The 24,216-nt window shown below is 48.5% G+C and overlaps 1 protein-coding gene across 2 annotated transcripts in view; it reads right to left on the reverse strand.

Moving 5' to 3' along the window:
• ADISSP (adipose secreted signaling protein) overlaps positions 1-24,216 on the reverse strand; it is an 86,225-nt gene that overhangs the window by 56,249 nt on the left and 5,760 nt on the right. For both annotated transcript variants that reach the window (XM_054989698.1, XM_054989697.1), the window contains exon 2: positions 1,583-1,688. In XM_054989698.1, coding sequence (XP_054845673.1) covers positions 1,583-1,601 — 19 coding nt within the window. In that variant the 5' untranslated portion in view covers positions 1,602-1,688. The remainder of the gene's footprint in view (positions 1-1,582; positions 1,689-24,216) is intronic.

Below are 24,216 nucleotides of genomic sequence, written 5' to 3' on the forward strand. Positions count from 1 at the left end.
ATCCGCAAACGCCTGGCAGCCCAGGCACCAGCCCCACAAAACCCAAGGATTGGGTGGGAACTCTCTCTGTCTATTTGACATGCACAGAGCGACAGCTGGTTTGTTTCGTTTTGCTTTCTTGCGCGCCACCCCCCCTGCAAGCTCAGACAAGAAAGCATCCCTGATTGCTGGAGGGAGAACAGCACAGCTGTAGCTCTTTCTTCCTGAGTTGGGGGGGGGGGGGTGTCCACGCCTCCTGCGGTAGCCGGGGCCAGACCCTGACAGCACAGCTGGTCTCGTCTTGAGCACCGCTCTGCAACTGCACAGCCATTCCTGGGAGCAACCCTAGGGACGTGGGGACTTGGCTTGTGTCCAACGGGGCTCCAAACAAAGGCGCACACGCCAATGGTCGGTTCAGAGTCGTATGTTACCCACATGACTTCACCAGGAATGGGTGCCAGGGCGCCGTGCACACCTGGGGCAGGTAACAACTGGCCCTAAGCAAAGAGACAAGCAAGTGACACATTCACGTGCAAGTGACACACACAGCAGTTCCCCAAGTTATCATGTTTTTATCCTGCCGTTTCCTCCCAAGAGCTCCCAGCGGCATCCCTCCTCTATTTGACCCTCACAACAGTCCTGTGAGGTAGGTTAGGCTACGAGAGAAGCGCTAGACAAAGGTCAGCCAGTAAGCTTCAAGGCTGGGTGAGAATGAAAAGTCAACATCCCCTCCCTTCATCCCTCCACATGGCTTTTAATTTCTTTTAAAAAGCAAGCCCCGGAGGACGGATCATGGATCTCCCCCCATTTGGCCCCATTCTTCAGTGGGGCTTTGAACCGGGTCTCTCTGGTCCAAGGCTATCGTTCTGCAGGCTCCACCGTACTGGTTCTTATCCTTACATTACAGCTCAGCCAAGGGGCTGGTTAGAAATCCCAACACAATTCAGAAAAAGCTGCAGAGAAGTCTCCGCACCAGAATCCGTTGTCTAAAACCTGATCAAGAAAGGGCAGGTCCCAAATGACTGAGCCGTTCAGCCTCTCTGCCTCCAGTTAGCTAGCCCACGTCTGCGCGCCCTGACTATGGCCTCCTCTGCATTTTGAACATGGTCCACTTACTCCCAGAACATTCCCACCAAGTCTCCCTTGATGTGGAAATTGCCGCTACTTTAGAAGCAGTTCAGAAAGGGCCCCCAAAAGCTAAATGAGTGATGGCTTGATTCTATCAAGAGCCATTAGACGTGACAGTTAAATGGAACCTCCAAGCTCAGAGGCAGTATATCTTTGAGCAACCAGGTTGGTGGAAAAGCTAGGAGGGGTCAATTGTGCACCTCCCAAACGATCTCACGGGAGGCTGTTAGAAGCGGAACGCTGACTAGGTGGGTGTGGGGCTTTGCCTGGGTCAGTCGGGCAGCTCCTCTGTTGGGGGGGTGGGGGCGGGAGGTCAAGTTAGGGAGAGAAAGAGCTGCGAGTGGCCGCTGCTGCCTACACAATAAGCCTGCAGTGACACGAAAGGAGGAAGGACCAGGGACCACGCCAAAGGCTGAAGTCGCTATGGTGACAGGCATCCAGCTACCCACCCGAGTGTCGCCCGGCCCCAACTCACCCTTGTTTGCCGTAGCCATTTCTTCCCCCAGCCGTTACTCTGGCGCTGCGTCAAACTTCTGCCGGATCAGCAAGAGGCCATCCTCAATAGGGACGCAGCAGGCTGCCTTCAAGGAGAGGAGAAAAGAGGGAGAAAAGAAGCTACCGTGAGACTTTCCAAGCAGGAGCCAAATCTCGCCAGCATCCCCGGTTCGAAGAAGGAGATGAAACTCTTCCCTGGGTGGGAAGTGCCCCACCCAAGAGGCTCTCAAATGCTCCCCCTGGGTCCTATGGGCTGACATGTCCTCAGCCTCTAGAACGTTTTAGGGAAAGTGGCTGCCGGTCTATTGCTTTGCAGCAATAAGCAAACGCGGCTGCCCCTCTGGAAGCTGCAGGCAGGAGTTTGCTTTTAGAAGCACATACTAGTTCCCCCCCCCCTCCTTTGTAGAAGCAACGCAGTCCTAGCCTGGGACAAGAGGCAACTGTGGATTCGGGGTGTTCGAAGTGTCAGTGGGGAAGACGGACAGTTCTGAGGCACAGGGAATGATCTGCCAGGGAAGATTCTGGCACTGGCTCCAGTGAAAGGGACAGGAGCTACATCAAGCACCGAAGAATTGATTAGCAAGGGCGCCCCAGTTGGGCACCCAGAGCAAGATTTGGGTCCAGTAGCACCTTAAAGGCCGACTAGATTTCCAGGGTATAAGCTTTCAAGAGTCACGGCTCCCTTTGTCAGATACGAGGAGCAGAAAAAAGAAAGGGTCCTTATAATCCAAGTAGAGGGTACAAGTGGTATTGTAAATCAGAAAGCTAGCTGAAATACATGCTGTAATAAGCTTGACAGAGCAGGGGCACAAAGTGCAGACAATTAGCATCTGTAATACTGCGGCTTGCAAGATTCCTGGAGAGGGTCTCTAGCTGCCAGTTTGGTGTAGTGGTTAAGAGCGGAGGGACTCTTATCTGGAGAACCAGGTTTGATTCCCCACTCCTCTGCTTGAAGCCAGCTGGGTGGCCTTGGGTCAGTCACAGCTCTCTCAGAGCTCTCTCAGCCCCGCCCACCTCACAGGGTGATTATTGTTGTGGAGATAATAACAACATACTTTGTCAACCGCTCTGAGTGGGCATTAAGTTGTCCTGAAGGGCGGTATATAAATCGAATGTTGTTGTTGTTGCCGTAACAGAAAATTCAAACGGGCAGCTCCTTAAAGAAAAGACTCCAACGTACTGCTCAGGTGCAAGCACCTACAAGGTGCTGCTCAGGCGCGACAGTTCTTGATGGTCAATCTGGGTGTGGGCTTTCCCATTTCAGACTGTAGGAAGGGGTCAACACGATGGAACATTCCCCCATTTTTAAAAAAGTTCCCCGTACTTAGAAAAGTAGCACATCAGGGGAACATTCATTCATGTCAGCCCACCTGTAATCCAGTAGCATAGCCCAGACAGGTCTAAATTCAGTGTGCTGCCTTTTTTTTTTTTTGGCTGTATCCATGTGTGTGTTTTGGGTGGGGGGGGATGGATGAATTTATACTATAAGGGGAAGAATCTCTTCGGTTGGTACCCAGAACCCATAACTGCTCTGCATGACTCAACCACCAGGATAGCGTGGTCAACAGTGCATCACCCTTTTCTCCAACAAATTACCCGGGTCTTCGAAGGGGAGAGAGCGGCTGCCCCTGGTACATCCATGGAGCCTCATTCTTCATTTGTACCCAGCTTTCATTTAGAAAGCCACATTCTTCGGTAGAACTTTGGACAGTTTTATTTTTTGGCAACCCCTAAACATCTGAAGCCCACCTGGGCTATCCAGCCAAGGACTATCTCCTCTTACCAACTGAAGCTCTCTAGGGACTTCAGACTGTGGGTATATTTCACTAAGTCTCGCCTCCCCTTGTAAACTTCCAAAACTTTGATACGCAAGATCCTTTAACTGGATGCGGCAAAATTGGGACCTTCTGCACAGAGCAAATCACGTGCAAAGGGAGCTTTGATTCCAAAAAGCTCCTACCCCAGAAATCTATTTGGTCTTCATGGTGCCACTGGACACGAATCTTGCTCTTCTACTGCGGACCAACATGGCTACCCACGTGAAACGCTGCAACATTAATGCTTCTGACAGGCCACACAGAACCCCATGCAAAAACCAAAGGCCCGTTGTGGATTCAGTGTTCATCGCCCTCCAACCAGCACAGCAACACCGCCGCCCCTCAGCCCCTACGCACTTTGCACATGTATCCCCCAGCTCCAACCCAGACACTCCGTCTTACTGAAGGTACTTCTGTGTGCACCCCCACTCCAGAGAGATGAGAATTTCATTAGCACCTTTCCTTGCACCGTTTCTCCAAAGTCTCAGCACTAGGCATGTTGTCACAAAAAGACTTCAGTGTCAGTTGCTCGGGGATGTATCAGAAATAAAAATAGAGTCCTGTTTGAAGTTTCCAGCATTTCCAGCTTCTGGCCAACTAGTTATGATTTTCTTGTGCAATCCCATTTGTGCTGATTTTCCTTTTTTTAAAAAAAAAAAACCACCAAGAGAAAGTATTGAGACCACGCAGAAAAACAAAACCACTGAACCAGCATACGCAAGTGCGTTGATGGTTCGAGGTCGGGCAGCTTCATCCTAGGACAAGCTAAGGATCTCTCAAGCTTGGCGTGTCCAATTTATTTCTGCTAGCAAAGTTGATCTCGTTAACTGAATAGCCAGAGAAGCAATTCTTTATTCCCCTTTTAAAAGGAAACCTGAATGTGACTTCTTTTTGCCTCCTCCCAGCTTTAGCAAGCTCTCAAACAGAAAATAATTGAATACGTTAACCAATTCTCTTCTGACATGGACTAACATCTGCTTATCTTGGATTGAGGATTGGGGAAGATCCCCCACCAGTGGGAGAAAAATGGCTTTTCATCCTCACAGTCTATCAACTGCAAAAATTCAAGAGAAGTAGACTCCAAACCCTAAGTTTCCATTCAAAGGAGCAGGGTTTTTAAAAGTCCATCCATACCCAAATGGCACAAAAAAGCAACAGACTAGCAACTAAGTGAGCAGCATGCCAAACAACCTCTCTCTTGGGGCACCAACTTGCCACCCAAAACAGTTTTGAATCCATTGGCTCCCCCATTTAGAAATTTCACCTGGAACACCTGTCATTCTTCAGGCGTCAACAGCATTTGGGCTTCTTTAGTAATACAGGTTTCCCCAAAACTGAGCTTGCTACATCAATGCAAACTCTCTGCACCAGAAACTCCACGTTAAGCTAAGCTTTTCTAGACATCAGCTGCTATGTAGCTCAGATGGAGAAGATCTCCCATTCAGTGCAGAAGTTATAAGAGGGCAGAACTTCACCCCAGCTGAACGGCAGGGCAGACCTCCCAGTGACAATCAGGCCAGACGCTTTTCAAGAACAAAGGTTCATCACGTTGTAGCAGCTTCCAGGCCAATTTTGAAAATCGCATTAGAATGGCTAAGTGTAGTTTGGGGGTACTGGTGAGTTGCCCCCCACCCCGTGAGCTCTAGGCAATGCTGCAATTTCCATACACGGGCACCAAAGTTCCAGAGAACAGAATGGGTCTGTGCCCAAAATGGAACTAAACTGGTTTTGTTCATCTTTTAAACAGGAAGGAGATAACCGTCAAAGCCCTGATGGGTGCGCATGCGTAAAAGTAGATTGCTTTAAAGACCACCCTTTCATGTTCAGAACGTCACAACCTCAACCCTGCAGAGGAAAAAAAAAATCAGATTTGCCAAAGCTTACGCTTGCCTGCCTGTTCTGTTTCTTCCTCCAGGGCAGTGTTGTCAATCAAGCAGCCTGCAGGCAGAAGAGCATTATTTAACTACCAAAAATTTATCGTTTGCAAGTTCTTGGGATTCCAGTACAAAACTTCCTGAAAGGTCATGCAGCTTTAAAAGCTTCTGTGTGCATGGGGGTGGGGGGGGAGATAATGGAAACTTGAGCAGAACATAAGGCAACTTGACCTAGAAGAGACCGCCAGACAAGAAGTCTGTAGAACGCTATGTACACTGTGCCTTTTATTTAAAGAGAATACTTCAGAGAATCATAGAATTCTATGAATCACAGAATTCTTCCCATAAAGCAAAGCAGCCTGCTGGTTCCTACGTCCTTGTTCCACAGAGCTGCATGGGCAGCCCAGCCAACACATTGGTTCACCCACTTTTACATTCCAAGATAAACTGTCGAACCCCTCAAGCCCAACCATCACCGGGCTTCCACCTGAGAGATGCCCAAGAACTCAGTTTTGCACAAGTCCTTCTGAAATGCAATGCCCCACATCAAGCCACAGGCAATATCCCCACAAGAAAGGAGCAGGGAGAGGGGTCTTGCACCCCAAAATAAGCACTGGGTTAAACCAAATCGCCCATCATCGTGAGAAGACTGCTGCAAACTTTTTGTGCAATTCACTCTCAAGATTCCTCCATAATGGACGATATCCACAAGAATAAGGAAGTTAGCAGTTCCTTCTTGAACTTGCAATAGTTTCAACCACAGGACTTTTAGTTAACGGGTTTTTGCATTTCTTTTATACAGAAGAAATAGCACGTCAACCAAAAGGTTGGTTCCCCCCTGCCAACTTTGCTGTGCGCGCGCTGACTGTGAAGCAATGCAGCCCTGCTGTGATGGCAGCGACAAAAGACCAGGCGGGACTCTCTCAATGGTGGCCCCCATTTGATGGTGCTCTTTCCCCCCTGCTCTCTCTTGGAGGCAGAAACCCTGTATTATCCGAAAGGCCTTTAGAAGAGTGAAAGTGGCCGGCCTGCTTGCATTCACTGGCTGTTTAACGCTTTCATTGAGCGTTAAAGAGATCCTTATAAAAGGTACTTAATGAGGGCCGTTGCTCCCACGTTACAGTTTTTCAGGTCACAGCCATTTTTGTAATGGTTGGGCTGAATGTTTCAAGACCATTTCTAAAACAAGTAAGAAAAATAAATACACCATTAACAACCTACCATCTCTGCAAGAAAGCAGCTCAGATCAAGTTCTATGTTTTTTGGCTGAAATTTAAGGCAACTCCAATAAGCAAAATAGAAAAGAGTCCGTCCAGTAGCACCTTTAAGATGAACCAACTTTACTGTAGCATAAGCTTTCGAGAATCACAGTTCTCTTCATCAGATGCATCTGACGAAGAGAACCGTGATTCTCGAAAGCTTATGCTACAGTAAAGTTGGTTCGTCTTAAAGGTGCTACTGGACTCTTTTCTATTTTGCTACTACAGCCTAACACGGCTAACTCTTCTGGATCTATGACCCAATAAGCAAAGGTAGCATGATGTGACGTGCCCTCGGAGCTTGTTTTGGGGTGCACAAATGCACAAATATCCATAAGGATATCAACAATGATTTGGCATGGGGCTACCATATTCATGAGTTACTCGTGCAAAAACAAAGCTCTGGGCAGACATAATACGAGGTCGACCCAAGAACCTAGCCAGTGCTAGGTTCTCATGGACCTTTCTTACATGCCCAGGGTAATGCCAATCGCCACTCTGGGGTCAGGGAGGAATTTTTCTCCAGGCCAGATTGGCAAGGGAACCCAGAGGTTTTTTGCCTTTCTCTGGGCACAAAGCAGGGGTCACCAGGGAAGTCGAGAGGGGAGGAGGAGGAAGCTGTGAATTTCCTGCACTGTGGAGGGGTTTAGACTAGATGACCCTTGTGGGTATCTCTTCCAGCTCTGTGTTTCTATGTTTGTTTAGAGGGCGTAGGAGGCTTAAAGGCTTCAATTCTCTGTTCAAGTTACTCAGATAAAATGGGTGTTATTTTGATGGAAGCTTTCACGGCAGGAGATTCAGTAAGCCTTTGAGGGTGCCCCAGTCTCCTTGCATCAGATGTTGCCTCCCCCACCAAAATCCTGCAGCCCTAAGCGACCATCTGGGACACTTACGCAGGCAGGCAGGCAGTCCCCAGATTTGATGGAGGGGAGGGAGAAGAGGGAAAGTGGCCATGGACAGACATCACGTAGCAGCAGTACAGTGAAGAGGTGTTCACACAAGTCAAGAAGTCAGTCTCTCAGCTCATCACAATTAAAACCTGAGAACCACACACACACACACACACACACACACACACACACACACACACACCCCAAAGTACATTTGCTATACCACAAGCCCCTCCCTCACCTGTCTCCACACAGACAAGACTTCCGGCCTTGTGATTTTGGCACCCACAGCTGCAGAATCCCGCATAAAGTTAAAGATCGTAGAATCCTAGGGTTGGAAGGGACTTCTAGAGTCATCCAGTCCAACCCCCTGCACAATGCAGGAAATTCACAACTACCTCCCCCCCGTACACCCCCACCGACCCCTGCTCCATGCCCAGAAGGTGGCAAAACACCATCAGGATCCCTGGCCAAATGGCCTGCGGAAAATTGCTTCTTGGCCCGAAAGTTCTCTGGGGAGAACTTCTAAGTCAAGTGGCTCATCACCAGCGGTTGCCCCTGCAAAGCCACCAAGAAAACAACATCAGCTGGAAGAGTGTAAATGATGGGGTGGGAGAGTCACACGTATAAGGAAAGAAAGAAAAGAATATTGTGTTTTAAAGACGTACGTCTCTTTGAGGGCTGTATGGTTTATAGCCCATTTTTTGGCCAAATACAGAGAACGCTAACCATTTTTTAAAAATGAGATGTAGCACTGTAAAGAGCAAATTGTGATGATGTTTGATGGTTATTATATGTAGCTATGAGTCAGAAAGCTGCAGGTTCAAATCTCCCGTCTGGGGCGATCTCATGAAGGAGTGGGCAGCAGCTGTTTTTCGCTCCGCTGCTTCTCTCCATCCTGGAAATAATCCTGCCTACAAGGGCAATCAGCATTCTCCCAAGATTATGCAGGCAAAACTCTTGGAACAATCGAAAGTACTACGTACATGCAAAGAATTCCTAAAACGATACTCAAAATATATCAGCCACGGAGAAAAGAAAAGGCAGGCTGGGGAGGGGAGGGGAGAGCAATCAGCAACTTGTGGCGAGTGCAGAGTTTCAAATTCCGATGCAAAAGACTGTCCGGGGAATTAGCACAGAGATCAGCTAGGTACTTCTGCTGCGTTGATACAACAGCCTCAAGGCCAGCACAGAGGTGCATCGAAGCACAACACAACACTGAGTCTCCGAACATCCAATCCTGAAGGTCAATGGGCAACAGGAAGCAAGGCCTCAATTTTTGTCTGGCCAACTCCAAAAGAGCCTGAAGGTATCCAGAGCAGGTCCCGTGCTGAAAAAAAGCAGGTCTGAACCTGGCCTGGATGGGAGACCCTCCAAACGTGGCCAATGTCTTTGGAAACGGCCTGCACGCATCCATCTCGCATAGCTTGAGATGCCGCTTGGTTGCAGTAATCACTTTTGCATTCGTTCTGAAAGCGTTCCGAATTCTGTGACATCAGCTCTCTGTTTTCTCTGCACTTCATGATCAGGCAGTTCAAGGACAGAATTCGGCAGAATTATTTATTCTACCAGGCACAGTTCACTCAATTCCCAAGCAGCTCCGCTTCCGTTTTTAAGCACACGCCAACAAAATGCCTGACCTTTGTGACCAAGGTCTGGTTCAGTATACAGCAGAAAGAGACCAGGAAGCCCAGTTCCCCCCGGGACAAGAAGCGTGAAAGCAAGAGCGCAGGTGAGAAGGAGACCCATTCAGAACAGCGAGCGATCCACTTAGAGCAGGGATGGGTTATGCCCTACTACTGAAGAATTCGCAGAGCAAGGTGAATCTCAAAAATGAATTATTTTATTTAGCATACTTTTATCTCGCCTTTCTCCTCGATGGGGACCAAAAGTGCCTTACAAAAACTATACCTTAAACCGATTTACAAAACAGTATCTTTCCTTATAAAAGGCAAGCTGTATTGGCGACGACTCACTTTTTATCCTGGTGCGCCTGCGCACGTGCACCAGGATAAAAAGTGAGTCGTTGCCAATATGGCCTCTGGAGGGCGCCGCCATGGCGGGAAGCCCAGGCGAGTCGGCCCGTCCCTCCAGAGGGTGCCGCCATTGTAGGAAGGCCAGTGTTCCTGCGCTCCATTTTCGAGGGTCCGTTTTTAAAAAAAGAGTCTCTGTTTCTAGTAAAAGTATATTTTTTAAATAAGCAAAAACCCCAAAAGCATCCTGAGCTGACACCCACCAGGCAAAGGCCCTGGGCTGCGATGCATGGGCTAAGTGCCAAAGGCCAAGAGTCCATCAGATCTTGTCCCCTTCAGCTCATGCCTAAGGGCTCGCACCTGAAGCAGGAGCGGAAAAAACTCTCAATCTGGTTGTTTCCAGCTGGCAGCTACCTTCTCGCCTACTGAAGAGCCCCTGGCCACATCTAGGCTATAAATATCTGCAGCAAGAGAGAGTGAAAACTAACAGTCTAGTTGTTTCAATATAAACCTGAAAGATAATTCCTTTTTGTAGAACAGACTAACTGTTCCCAAGCTCCTTGAGTCCACATCTGGTAGTTTCAGGTGGGTAGCCGGGTTGGTCTGCAGTAGAAGAATAAAATTCAGGTCCAGTCGTATCTTAGAGACCAACAAGATTTCTAGGGCCTGAGCTTTCCAGAGTCAAAGCTCCCTTCTTCAGATAACTTGGCTTGAAGAAAAGAGCTTTGACTCTCGAAAGCTCAGGCCCTGGAAATCTCGGATTTGAGTCCAATGGCACCTTAGAGACCAACAAGATGTTCAAAGTGTCTGAAGAAGGGAGCTTCGACTCTAGAAAGCTAACACTCTGAAAGAACAGTGCCACTGGACTCAAATCCTGCTGTTCTGCTGTAGACCAACATAGCTGCCCGCTGAAACGATCCTGGAAACCTAGTTGGTCTTTAAGGTGCTGGTGGTGGTGGAGAGCCCTCAAGTCATATCTGACTTATGGAAACCTCTGGCGGGGTTTTCACGGCAAGATACTAACAGAAGTGGTTTATCATTGCCTGCCTCTCCAACCCTGGTCTTCTACTGGACTCGAATCTTGCTCTACATCTGGTAGTGCCAGCCAGGTTAGCAGCTTCCTAGTTTCCCCTTGGAATTTTCCTGCAAACTTTGTCCAGGGAGCTTGGAATGCCCCCACACTGATTTCTGAGCATTTCCATTTTAAACATCTTACTTCTGTCCAGGGCTTTTTTTCAGCGGAGTTCCGGCACCTCTTGAAAATACTCGGCAATAGTGCGTGAAAATAATATTATTTCAAAGAATCCCGTGTGTTTCTTCCTCATTTCCCTCTGAAGCGTTCCGCCACCTCTTTTCCCAGAAAAAAAACCCTGCTTCTGTCCATCGGTTCCCTTGCACTGAGACTGCCCAGTTTGGACAATGGAGATGGCGTAGGGCATTGCTGGCACCTGAACTGCTTGTTAACGACTGGGAGTGGCTCACCTTGTCCGCAGCAGGCAAAGTGTAGAAACAGCCCCTCGCCTGAGGAATAAAGACATCAGCTCTGGATGACAAAGCAGGAAAATTTCGCTAGGCGTTTGGTCTGGAGTCACTAAAGCATAGCATGCCAGAAAAATATTTCCGTGGACTGGAAAAGCAGCATGGCTAAGCACACCCCTGCTTCAGAAAAGGCGCCCCAAAGCCAGATGGAGAGGAAAGCCAGCCACACGCGGCAGGGAGTAAAGGGGAGGGCCGGAGGTGGCAAAGGCAGCTTCCTGGCTTGGCACACTGACACTGAACTGAGGGTGGAAAAAGCAGATGCAAGCGATGCCCTCGAGAGAGGCACGTTCTCTTCTCCGTGAGATTTCTTCCGCCCCAGCAGAAGAGGCGAGAAGAACAAAATGCCGCATGGGTGGCCCAGCGACAGAAAGAATGGAGCCAGAATTTCCGGTCTGGGGTGGAATGTGCACCCCAAGGAAGCACCCCAGGCAGGAAGAGGGGCTTGTGCCCTCCCACAATATGCCAGCATCCTTGAAGATCCACCCAACAGAGATCCTACAAAACTCTCCAAACTGACAGCAGAGCAAGACCTTTTTATTCAGTGAACATAGCAGTGAATGCAAACTTCTGAGCTCGTCAGAGCTCTTCATCAAGCTGGATGTGAAGGACAAAAATAAGGCGAGTTAGTGGAAGGAAGATGAGGGGAGAGAGAGATGTTTCCAGGAACGTTGGAAGAGCCGAAAGTCTGTAGCTTTCTTAAGATGGAGACTGAGAGGTAGACAGGTCACCCAGCATGCTTCCATGGAAGAGTGAGAATTCGAACCTAGGTCTCCCGGCGCTAGACTCTAACCACTACACTACACTGAGTAGCTTTGGTTCAAAGATTATTTTGATCTGTTTTTGTGTCAATCATTATTTTGCAACTCAGTTCCTGATTTTTTGCAATGCAGACTCAATTACGGGATGTCCCAGCTGTCAATCGTATTGAGTAATCCATCTTGAGTCTTTGTGAGAAAGGCGGACTATAAATAACATAAATTTCATTGCAAACAGCTTTAGATGGTTTTTTTTAGTTTTACTTTGTTTTACTGAAAAGCGGGAGAGAAATCTTTTCACAAACTCACTCCCTTGGCCTCCAAGCAAAGCACACAAAGCAGAGAGCAGCCGTCAGTCCACAAAAGTTCACTGCTCAGGCAGTGGCCTGTTGTCGTTCGCTTGGCAACAGACAAGGGTTGCTCCCCCCAACCATTCATACTAACAAAAGGACAGGAATGCTACCAAGAATGGGGGGGGGGGGGAACAGCCCAGCCAGCTGGGAAGAGGAAATTTCATGCCAGCCAAGGAAGCCCAGAAGCACATCTGAAAAAGTATTCCTGACTTTAGGGTTTTATTTTTTCTTTTTATAATGCAATTTCTGAACACGAAACCAATAGCTTATGCACCACCCCCCAAATGCAGTCTGCATTATTTCCTCAGGCGAGGCCCTTTTAAACTCATGCCCCAAAATATTAAAAATTCAGCATCTTCCAGCTTCAAAAAAAAAGCTGTTTATAACACAAGAAGTTTCCATCGTTCCTCCAGAGTGGCGGAATTATCTACTGTAAAAAGAGATCTTTTTTAAAGCCATTTTGCGTACCGCCGGCATTGCTGGCTGTGCAACCCCTAAGAAGCCTGAGCAACTCACTTCCCAAGATAAATGGCCTCACGAGAAGATACTCCACAATCTCCTCCTCCCGTTTGTTGGCTGTTCTCATTTGGCTCACAGAGGCCAGGTGGGGAAACAGAACTACCATAAATGCAAACATCGGTGGCGCGGATCCTGCGCTGTCTCGTGCACTTGGCACGAGACCAAGACACTTATCCTGTTACCATGGAGCTGGTGAAGAGAACATGATGCATTATTGCGCTGTGGTTTCTGCAGCTGCAAAAACAAGACTCTCCGCAACTCGCAGGTCAAGTGTGTGTGTGGAGGGTGTATGTGTGTAACAGTGCAGTAACAGCTAAGCCGTAACACAGGATGAAGTCAATTCACAAGCCTGCCCAACTGAAGCTCATCTTCCATGGTAGAGCAAAGGAAACATTCACACTCACACGGCACATAATATAATGCGGGTGATCCATATATGGAGCTATATATAGGGAAGCAGGATGGGAGAGATTCTTCCACTGCAGACAAAGGAAGGAGTTGGGGGGACACAGAATGTGAATCAGACCTCCGCGCACAACACTCACACCCCATAATGCTATGTGCATGCTGGAGGGAGCCAATGGAGAGAGAACTTTTCTAGAAATTTCAAGGGCCAGGGGGAAAGGAACAGAAATGCATGCAATTATTATTCTCTTCCCAAAGCTGGGCTTCATTTGATTTAGAACATCTGCATCCTACACACTCCATAGCAAGAGGTATGCGGTGGCTTGCAGTGTTATGAAAACACACAAGTACAAAAGCAAACAAACCCAACCAGTAAAAATCTATTTAAAGCAGCGGCAACCAATCAACAACAGCCCACTAAAGAACCGGAATCATCCAAACAGGCAAAGTTCCCTTTTGAAAACCAGCAGCCAAGAAGAGGGGAGGGGATGTCGCTGGGCGGCAAAGTATCTGCTTTGCATGCAGAAGGCCCCAGGTTCAATACCCGGCATATCCAGTTAAAAGGATCAAGGAGGAGGTGAGGCAAAAGACCTCTGCACGAGACCCTGGAGAGCAGCTGCGATTCTGAGCTGGATGGACCGAGAGTCTAATTCGATACAAGGCAGCTCAGGAGAAACCAAAGAAGGCATGTGCAGAGCAGGGCAGCTGCACAAAGGCCTGGGTGCCTAAAAGATGGCACGTTTGATCAGCTGAGCCTCTACAGCGACAGAGTTCCTTAGACTGGGTGCCACGACAGAGAAGGACCCGTTACCGACGCTTACTTACTATACCTCTGATTGGAAGAGAAAGAACTCTTGAGATGATGATGCCTGGCATCCAAGTTAGCGCAGGAGAAGCCCGGCCCAGGTTGCACGAGGCTTACAGGTGACAGCCAGCACCCTGAATTGGGCCCGGAAGCAAATCGGCTGCCGTGGCAAGACGGTCTCTAAAGCCTGGGCACGTGAGCAGCGTCGCAGATGCAAGAACATGTGCTCCAAAGGCAGAGCACTGCCAGAATACGCGGAGAACAGGTCACTCCTTCTGAGAGAAGTGTCTTTTAAAAAAAATTTAAAAAATAATTTTATTTTAAAAGCATAAGACAATAGAAAGTGAATAAAAAGCTTTGCTAGTAGACAAAACAGTAGATTTAGGCTACAACATATCAACTATTCTTGATTGTTCTTAATTTCCAACTACATAATAAAAAAAAAACTCTCCATTTTTCCTGAAATTCCAGTGTTGGTCTGTTATGCACAGAAGAAGTTAGTTTAGCCACAGAGGCATATTCATGCAGTTTGTTCATCCCTTCATTCACCTCTGGACAAAATTCTGTCTTCCATTTTGCTGCATATACAACTCTCGAGGCTGTCACCATATACTTAAAAAGTTTGCCCTGTACTTTTCTAACATTACTCGATAAGACGTTTAACGCTCTGAGAGAAGTATCTTGACAGAGGTTTGTTCCAGTTTCCCCCACAGTCAGGATGGCAAGAAAGGGTACACAAGAGCGAGTCCATCCAGAACTTCACTTCTCCAGACACCAAACGACCCCGTCACAGAATCACCCTCAGCAAAGATAGCATGCAAACCCATGCAGCATGCATGTGGTCAGAAGACCATCCTAATGATGGAAGAAAAATGCGTCCGTGCACTACCCTCCCCTAATGACAGCACTCCCTCCCACTGCAGACTGGCCAAAATACAAGCCCGAGCACATCCCAGTATTGTGTTGGAAGACCGACCATACTTTTGGGGGGCTGGCCTTTGAGACTCTGGGTGGAGCTGGAAATTCTCAGCGGGGAAATTTTAATCTCTCTTTATTCTCTCCTGCTTGCAGAGGGGGAGCATAACATAGGAAGACCCCCAACGTATCCACCCCACAATCGCCTAATCTGGAAAGGCAGAAGCTCACTAGGGTCTCGGTCAGAGAAAAGGATTCCCAAGACGCTCGAACCAGAGATGTCGGTGACGGAGCCAGCAAACCTCAGCATCCAGAGCAGATGCTCCATTCATCAAACCTTCCCCGGTCTCAGCCTTTGTTATCTGTCTGGAGCTTTTAAGACGAGGATGGCAATAAAGTCAATCATGCAGAGCTAATGAGGAAAAGGACCGGAATGGGATTCTCACAGCAGGGCTGGCCGCTCAACACAAAGGCACTAAGCCATCCCTCGGGGTACCAACATTTCCAAGGATACCAACCAAGCAGCCTGTGAGATGGAAGACTGACAGGGTGCAACGAGTTCAATGAAAGTGGATCAGGGGACCCAGTTTACCAGATGTCTTGGACCTAATATCCTACTATATAAAAGGTTAACCGTATTCAAGACAACTCACTTCCTACCCTGGTGTGCCACCAGAGGGCGCTGCTGTGGAGGGAAGCCCAGATAAGGCAGCCTGTCTTTCTGAGAGTACGCTGCGGCAGGAAGCCCAGGCCAGGATCAGGCGCCTTCAACAGAATTGGATCAGGAGCAGAGCAGGTGGCAATGCCTGCCCCCCGCCTTTACTCAGCTGGGATCAGGAGCAGAGCAGGTGGCAATGCCTGCTCCCCGTCTTCACCCAGCTGGCATCAGGAGCGGAGAAGGTGGCAATGCCTGCTCCCTGTCTTCACCCAGCTGGCATCAGGAGCGGAGAAGGCGGCAATGCCTGCTCCCTGTCTTCACCCAGCTGGCATCAGGAACTACCCCCATTCATCCAGCCGGGGTCTGGCACAGCGTAGGTGGCCATGCCCACACTCCCTGCCTTCATGCAGCCGGGATCAGTGACCGAGGAGGAGGGCATGCCCTCCTGCCCTCCCTCCCCTTTCTAGAGCCCGTTGTATTTTCTCCCTTAACGGGCTTTGTTGCTAGTGTCAAATAAATCCCCTCGAAAGCAACGTTTTAGGTGGGTTGCCATGTTAGTCTGCAGTAGAACAACCGGATTCAAGTCCAGTGGCACTCCAGAGACCAACACAATCTTCAGTGTTAACCTTTGAGGGTCAGAGCCCAGCCCTGATTCTCGGAAGCTAACACTCTGAAAATCTCGTTGGTCTCTAAGGTACTGCTGGGCTCAAATCCTACTGGAAAGCAATGGGATCCAGATGAGATCCCAAAGAACAGGGCCAAGAACACGGGAGATTTTGCAAAGCCAGGCTTTGGCCTCAAGCGGACCTCGTCTCCCGCTCGTCCCTGGACCTGACGGATTAGTCTGAACATGACCCCGTTCGCAGATGATCATCTAGAGAATGGTTATAACAGAGACTTCGTACACGGAACAAAAAATGCCGCGCTCTCTTAATACGCTCATTTATTGCTGAGCAGTTAGCGATGTACATGGTGCTTTATACAGCCATGCGAGCGAAAAGAGAAGCACCTGCCCCGAGGAGCTTACAATCCAATTTTTGAAATGGAAAAAAGAGAAACAACAACAGCCGTGCTCTTCAAAAGCTTCAAAGTGTAAGAGTTTCCAGTCATCTCGACTGCCAGATAAGTGTTTCCATTGCCATGGCGACGGTCTTTCACGCACACACCCCCTCTCACTTCCACATCACACCACAATCGCAACTTCACACTCCGCATGATAAGGCAGCTGTTTCCTTTTCATGCATTAGACACCCACCAGTGCAAACCGAAGGTCTGGGCTCAGAGAGAGCAAGACGCTCCCAAAGACCACCCAGGGAGCCCGCAGCAAGGTTGCCACCTTGGGTCGTCCCTAAGCGACTCCGATTTTTCATAGCTCCGATATAAAGACCAAGCCCTACAATAGCCTTGACCTGCTCTAGTTGCTGGAGAAGCAAAGAAGAAGGAACCTGCACGGAGGAAGGGGGTTTATCACCTACTTACTCTCCAACAAGGTCATCCTTTAGGGGGAGGGGAAAAACTAGTTTAAGACACTCCCTGCGGATTTAAAGGAGCAGAAATCAAAGACAAGGAAAAACGGAGGAGTGGAGCAATTCAGCTGATCCATTAAGCAAAGATATCAAATGATGGTGGGCTCAGATCGGATGATCCAGAGTTTGGAGAACTGGAAAACGGCGAGGCTCCCCCTGCCTTCTTGCTAGCAAAAGCAGAATTTGTTGTAAAGTCCGAACTGAGTCGAGTTTTGTTCGGCACAAGCTAGAAACAGCTTGGAGTGGGTTTACAAAAAGAGTGCTTAGCAGCTAGAGTGTGCCCAATCCAGACATCACAACAATCTCACGGGTACGCAAACCAGGAAAAGGGCCGTCTCGATCCTTCCGGTCACCGTTTGGAAACCACGGGACATGCAACTGTTCGGAGACAGAGGCCCTAAAAGCAGATAATGCAGACAGGCCTCCTTTTTTCAAATCTGTCAGTAAGTTCCAAAAAATGATCGGAACTTGGGAGAACAGCGCTGCAACGTGCATAACTCTAAATCCACCCCACGCAGATTAAATAGCACCCTGTTGCACTCACAATCAGTGCTGCTGCTCAAGAGATTATTACGTGGACTTTACTCACATTTCTGTTCCTAGCTTAGGACAGAAACAGGCATTTGTACTCACAAGGCTCTCTTGCACGAAGCCAGGCCACTGGTTTCTCCAGTGCACAACTGCCTGACAGGCTCTAGAGGAAGCTCTTCGGAGTACCTGCTACCTACAATCATCTCCCAGGGAATGAACCCAGCACCTTCTGCATGCAAAGCAAGTGCGTTGGAGTGAGCCACAAAATCCTAACTCGTGCTGGGAGGGGGAAAGGGCTGCAGCGTCTGGCTGGGGGGCTCCTGCGGGGAATGGTGATTCCTCCAGCCTAGACTACAGAAACAAAGTTCCCATGTGGCAAACACAATACGAACACAGAATGGCCTCTGTGCTGAAACCCGCACGCTGCAGAAAGCATTGAAGCACCTCCCCTTCACAGGCCGAGTTTCATTTTTAAAAGGAAGCCCGTTTCCAGCCCTCAGGGATGCAGAACTGCTTGGTAGAAAAGCTAGAGAGCAGAGCAAGGGGGTTTGGCATCTTGGCTCATCCTGCACGGCACTGCTTAAAAGCTGGACGCAGCCTCGGACGCAGAATATCCAACCTGCATAGACTGCTACTCAGCTACCCACCTGAAAGTCATTTGGAGGAACGCACAAACAGCTCCCTGCTCTGGGACGACACGCTGAGGAGTCCACTGCCATCACTGCATTCTGGAATGCCAGAAGGAAGGGAGCTGCTCCCTTCCAAAGCATGAGTGACAGCAGTGGGAAGCTGGTGGACCAAGTGCCAGGCCTGCCTGTGAACCAGGAAGGGTCACAACGATATGCAGGCAGCACTGCGGGACGAACCATGTGATCACACCGAGCCAGGGCAACACACCGACCCAAAGGTTTTTAAAAAATCACATTTGTAATCTACCTTGAGACCCAGGAAGAAAAGTGGACTAGAAATGCAAACAACAACAACAATAGAAACCTTCAAAAGGGACCCACGAGTAGAAGAAAAGGATGGAGGGGATAAATCAGGCCGTGTTCCATCGGCAGTAACAGACCTTAAAGCAGCCTCACAAGTGACAGGCCGGCTTAAAGGGAAGGCAGCCTAGAATACACAAAGAAACACGATGCGCGCATTAATGCCTCTGAGCATGTGCAGACAATGCCTCAGCCCCAACCACAGTCTCCTCATAGGTATCTATGAGACGACTGAGAGGTGAGACGATAACCACCTTCAAGTACTTGAGGATGGCGCGGAGTTGTTTTCCGTTCAGACCAGAACCAACGGGCTAAAATGAAATGAAAGGAGTTTTCAGCTAAACGTTTGGAAGAACTTCCTGACAGTGAGAGCGGTCCCTCAGTGGAAGAGGCTTCCTCGGGAGGTGGTGGGCTCTCCTTCTTGGGAGGTTTTGAAGCAGAGGCTAGATGGCCATTGGACAGCAATGCTGATGCTGTGAACCTGGGCAGATCGTGAGAGGGAGGGCAGGAAGGGCTCCGTCAGTGCTCAGTTCTCATGGCCCCTTCTTACATGCTTAAATTCCCCAACAAAGTGATCTAAAATACTCAATTTGCTAAGGAAGCAGAAAGTGGACATTATATGTATCTGAGAAAGTCATATAAAAAAATCCAAGAGCATATTCTAGATAATAAAAAATTAGGCAACGTCTACACATCATCAGCAGAAGAGAAGAAGAAAGGGGTGGCAATTTATGTGAGGAATCAACAAGTTAATGTCACTGAGGAATTGAAAGATTTGGAAGGAAGATATATATTGTTCAAAATTAGGTGCCCAGAAGGGAGAATCCGTACCCTAGCTACAAAATATGCACCAAATGCAAAAGAAAAATTTTATGAGAAATGTTTTGACAAATTGCTGGACTTCCAAGAAGGAGAAATTATTATTTGCGGGGACATGACAGGAGTACTGGATCTAAAGAAGGATCGATCGGGAAAAAACAAGAGGAGGAAAATTACCCAAGAACGTCTTTCACTATATGGAAATGTTACATCTGGTGGATGCCTGGAGAACTATAAACCCAAAATCCAAAGATTATAACTTCTTCTCGGATAGGCATCAAACATATTCGAGGATAGATACGTGCTGGATATCCAAAACTGCATTAGTGAATTTAAAGAAGGCAGAGATACAACCGAAAATTTATGCAGATCGTCACTTTGGGTCAGCTGGAACAAGGGGGGAGTTTTTTAAAGTTTAAATCGCCCTCAGCAAAAATGGTCACATGGCCAGTGGCCTCGCCCCGATCTCCAGACAGAGGGGGGATTAGATTGCCCTCCGCGCCAGTGGCACGGAGGGCAATCTAAGCTCCCCTCTGTCTGGAGATCAGGGGGCGGGGCCACCAGCCATGTGACCATTTTCAAGAGGTGCCGGAACTCCGTTCCACCGCGTTCCCCCTGAAAAAAAGCCCTGCAGATTGTAATCCCTTGTTGATGGAGTGGCAAGAAGGTGGATTTAAGGAAAGAAGATGGAGGCTGAATGATAATATTCTACTGCAAGATGATATTCTAAAGAAGTGCAAGAAAGACTTAGAGGAGATCTTCAAACCAAACTGCACCAATGGTATCTCCATCACTACAATTTGGGAAGCAAGTAAAGCTTTTATGAAAGCTCTGACTTCAAAATAAAGGAAGGAGATAACCAAACAGATGAATGAAATCACAGCCAAGATTCAACTTCTGGAAGAAAAGAATAATGAATCTCTAAAGGAGACAATACTAGCCGAAATTAAGCAATTAAGAAACCAACTGAACTTATTGCAGGTGGAAGAAATGCCGAAGAAATTAAGCTTTATGAAGCAGAAACATTTCGAACATGCAAACAAACCAGGTCGTTTTCTGCCCCACGGTTTAAGGAAAGAATCTGAAAAAAGAAGGGTAACAGGAATCAAAAAATCAGATGGAATTACACACACAGAAAAAGAAATACATCAAGAATTTTTCTTTTTTTTCGAAGAAAAGAAAGAAACCCCTAAAGAACAAGAAATGGAAGATTATATTACAGATATGTTAATTTCAAAGTTTAAATGAGAAGACAAGAGATTTCACAAGCAATAAGAAAAACGAAAAAAGACAAAGCTTTGGGCCCAGATGGGCTAACAGCTATGTATTATAAATGTTTGGAAGAAGAATTGATACTGCCACTCCAAAAAGTGAAGAATAAAACATGTGAAGGTAAGATTTTACCTCCAACATGGCAAGAGGCCCATATAAAATTCCACTAGCATTGGAAATGATCCAATGTTGCCTCAATCATACAGACCTATCTCGTTATTGAACGTGGATTACAAACTGCTTACCTCTATATTGGCAGAAAGGCTCAGAAAAAGCGTAACAATTTTGGCTGGGGATCCCGATGGTGTTTTGCCATCTTCTGGGCATGGAGCAGGGGTCACTGGGTGTGTGTCGGGGGGGCGGTGGTTGTGAATTTCCTGCATTGTGCAGGGGGTTGGACTAGATGACCTTGGAGGTGCCTTCCAACCTTATGATTCTACTAGTAAAAAAGCCCGTTGTGGGAAAAAATATAACGGGCTCTAGAAAGGGGAGGAAGGGCAAATGGGCATTGCCTCTTCCTTTGTGACTGATCCTGACCAGGTGAATGGGGGGCGGGCATTGGCTCATGCTCCACACCTGATTCCAGCTGGGTGAAGGGGTGGGGGGGCATTACCGCATGTTCTGCTCCTAATCCCAACTGGTGAAGGGGGGCCCTTGCTTCCTGCTCTGCACTTGATTCCAGCAGGGGGAAGGCAGGGGGCGGGCACTGCCACCTGCTCTGCTCATGATCCCAGCCGGCTGAAGACGGGGTTGGACATTGCATTCTGCTCTGTGCCTGATCCCGGCCGGGTGAAGGCACAGGGGGCGGGCATTGGCACCTGCTATGCTCCTGATTCCAGCAGGGTGATGGCAGAGGACAGGCTTGGCCACTGGCTCCGCACCCGATTCCAGCTGGGTGAAGGTGGGGGAGCAGGCTATGCCACCTGCTCCACTCCTGATCCCAGATGGGTGAAGATGGAGAGCAGGCATTGCCACCTGCTCCACTCCTGATCCAAGCAGGGTGAAGGTGGGGAGTGGGCATTGCTACCTGCTCCGCTCTTTATCCCAGCTGGGTGAAGGCATGGGGCAGGCTTTGCCACTGGCTCCACTCCTGATTCCAGCAGTGTGAAGGCAGGAGCAGGCATTGCCGCCGGCTCCATGCCTGATCCCAGCCTGGGCTTCCTACCACAGTGCGCTCTCTGGAGGGACGGGTTGCCTTGCCTGGTCTTCCCTCCATGGCAGTGCCCTCTGGTGGTGCACCAGGGTAGGAAGCGAGTTGTCTGGAACATGGTTAGCCCTTTATATAATAGGATGATCTGGGCAGGTTGTAAGTTGGAAGGCCAGGCATTCAGCCCCAGCCCACATATGACAGCCCGAGAATGCCCTTCTTGTATGTTTTTCCTACTCACGTGCAAACCACACTGCAGACAGACTTCCCACCTCCCACTCCTGTTCTGTAACTACTACATTCTAGATATTCCCCAGAGGGTAATAAAAATTCCACTGGCAAAGGTAACTTCATTGTGTAAACACACGCGGGGTGGGGGTGAGGAGACTGCAAAAAAGAAAGGGATGAAACATGTAAGACAAGTCTTGGCACTGCTCCCCTAATGAAAAAAGCCTCCGGCATCCACTTGCCCAGACCACCACTTGCAAAGGTCTCAGCTAAATCCCCAGGGAAGCTGCAGCCAGGGAGGGCCGCAGCTGGAGCCAGGCCATCAGCTGCAGCAGCTGGCACTTTGCCACCTTGGCACACACTCTTCTGCATCACTCCGTGGGAGACACCCCGAACACCGCTTCGCCACGTCCCTTTTGCACGCTCACAACAGAGAGGGGGAGAGGCAGGAGGCTGAGGACTGGGGAAGAGTAGACATTCTTCCCACAATTCCCATTCTTCCCATTGCCACGACTGTCCAGGACGGCCTGCAGACTGAACGGTTTCCAAGAGAGCCGAGGTAAAATTCCCGGAGGCCTGGAAGGAAGAGAGCTAAATGGAGCCTCCAGGAGAAGAAGCAGTATACCTCCCAATCTCAGGTGCTGAGCCCAACCGATAGGGAGACTCTTTGCTTTCGTGATGCGCTTGTGACGCCTTCGGGGGCAACGGCTAGCAAAACTGACGGCCGAAGGGATTTGGGGCTGATCTGTGAATACCTTTGCCAGACTTGGGGGGGGGGGAGAGCACCCTGACAAGCCAGAAATGTGGGCCTAGCCTAAATATCAGAATGCAGAGACTGGATTGTGGGAAATTAATGTGGCGTCGTGGTTACAGCTTGGGAAGTCTAGGTTCAAATGCCCTTTCGCGGTGGGCGCGAGGAGGCATCTGCACATGGCCATGCGCGCCTGCATGAAGCCGGACAATGAAAAAGCTCCGGACTTTTTGCACATGGGTATCCTTGCTGATTCCTGCAGACTCGCCCTACCTCACAGGATACATCAATAATGTCGTTCAGAGGATAAATCAGGAATGCCACCCTGTGATCCTCGGAGGAGAGCGAGGATCAAAATGTGATAGACAGAAAAATCAGCCCCTTGACACCCCGCTCATTTTACTTCCTTTCTTTATCATTATTGTCGTTGCTGTTTATAGTCCGGTCCCCCATTCTCACCGAGATCCAAAGCAGATTACACACTGCAAGTGGTCACAGATCCAGAGGAGTTAGCCGTGTTAGTCTGTAGTTGCAAAATAGTAAAGAGTCCAGTAGCACCTTTAAGACTAACCAATTTATTTGTAAAAGCTTATCAACTTACCTGAAAGCATATGCTACAAATAAGTTGGTTAGTCTTTAAGGTGCTTCTGGACTCTTCGCTACACTGCAAGTGAATATAGTATAACCAATAGCTGGGACATTCACAGCAAACATACGATATGATCAAGAGTTGGGACATGTAATGGAAACAGATTCAACAGGGTATGGCTGCCGCAAATTTGAAAACTAGATATATACAAAAAGGAGAACCATGGAAACTTTGGAGCTCTTAGATAAATAGTAGTGATTGTATATTTCTGTCTTTGAATTGTGATTTGCGAATAAGACATTGTGTACTCAAGTTTCTTATTGCTTTTAGTTAGACAATCACGGTGGAGGTTTTTTCCCCCTTGGTACCAGCAAGTTTGAAAACCAGCAGAGAGCTGAACGCTGAGCAACTACGGAGCTAGCTTGGCTTGCCAGGTTAAAAGGACAGCTCTAACTAGTACATGGCTTCAACAAGTCACATTTCTACTTGTGTTATGGCGGCTCAGGACCACCTCCGTGTATTTTGTTATTCCCAGCCACAGGCATTCATCCCCTCGTGGGCTCCTGCAGCTACCAGCCAGTTTTAAAATGAGGGTGCCAATCACCCCCTGCGCTCTGATGCCTGGGAACAAGCCAAGCCGCTCCCGTGAAGAGCACCCTCCTTATCCTGGCCCCTCTCTCAGCAGTCACTTGGGCTGCTAGCCTGACACCGAAAGGTTCGGTTCCGACCCCTGCCGTGCCAGCTTCATACATCCCCATAAATAAAATTAACACAATTAATATAATAACAAAACTGTTTATTATATTATAATAACTATTATAATAACCAGGGGTCATTTTGTGGGAAAAGAGCTGGAGGAACTCATTAGCATAACTCATTAGCATATGCCACACCCCTTGCCATCACCGGAAGTGGGTCATTGGCATAACTGATTTGCATATGCCACACCCCTTGACATCACCTATCGTGGCTGTTTTGGACCCAATCCTGGCCATTCAGG

The sequence above is a fragment of the Eublepharis macularius genome, chromosome 10 (assembly GCF_028583425.1).
Source record: "Eublepharis macularius isolate TG4126 chromosome 10, MPM_Emac_v1.0, whole genome shotgun sequence".
In the NCBI taxonomy this organism is placed as follows: Eukaryota; Metazoa; Chordata; class Lepidosauria; order Squamata; family Eublepharidae; genus Eublepharis; species Eublepharis macularius.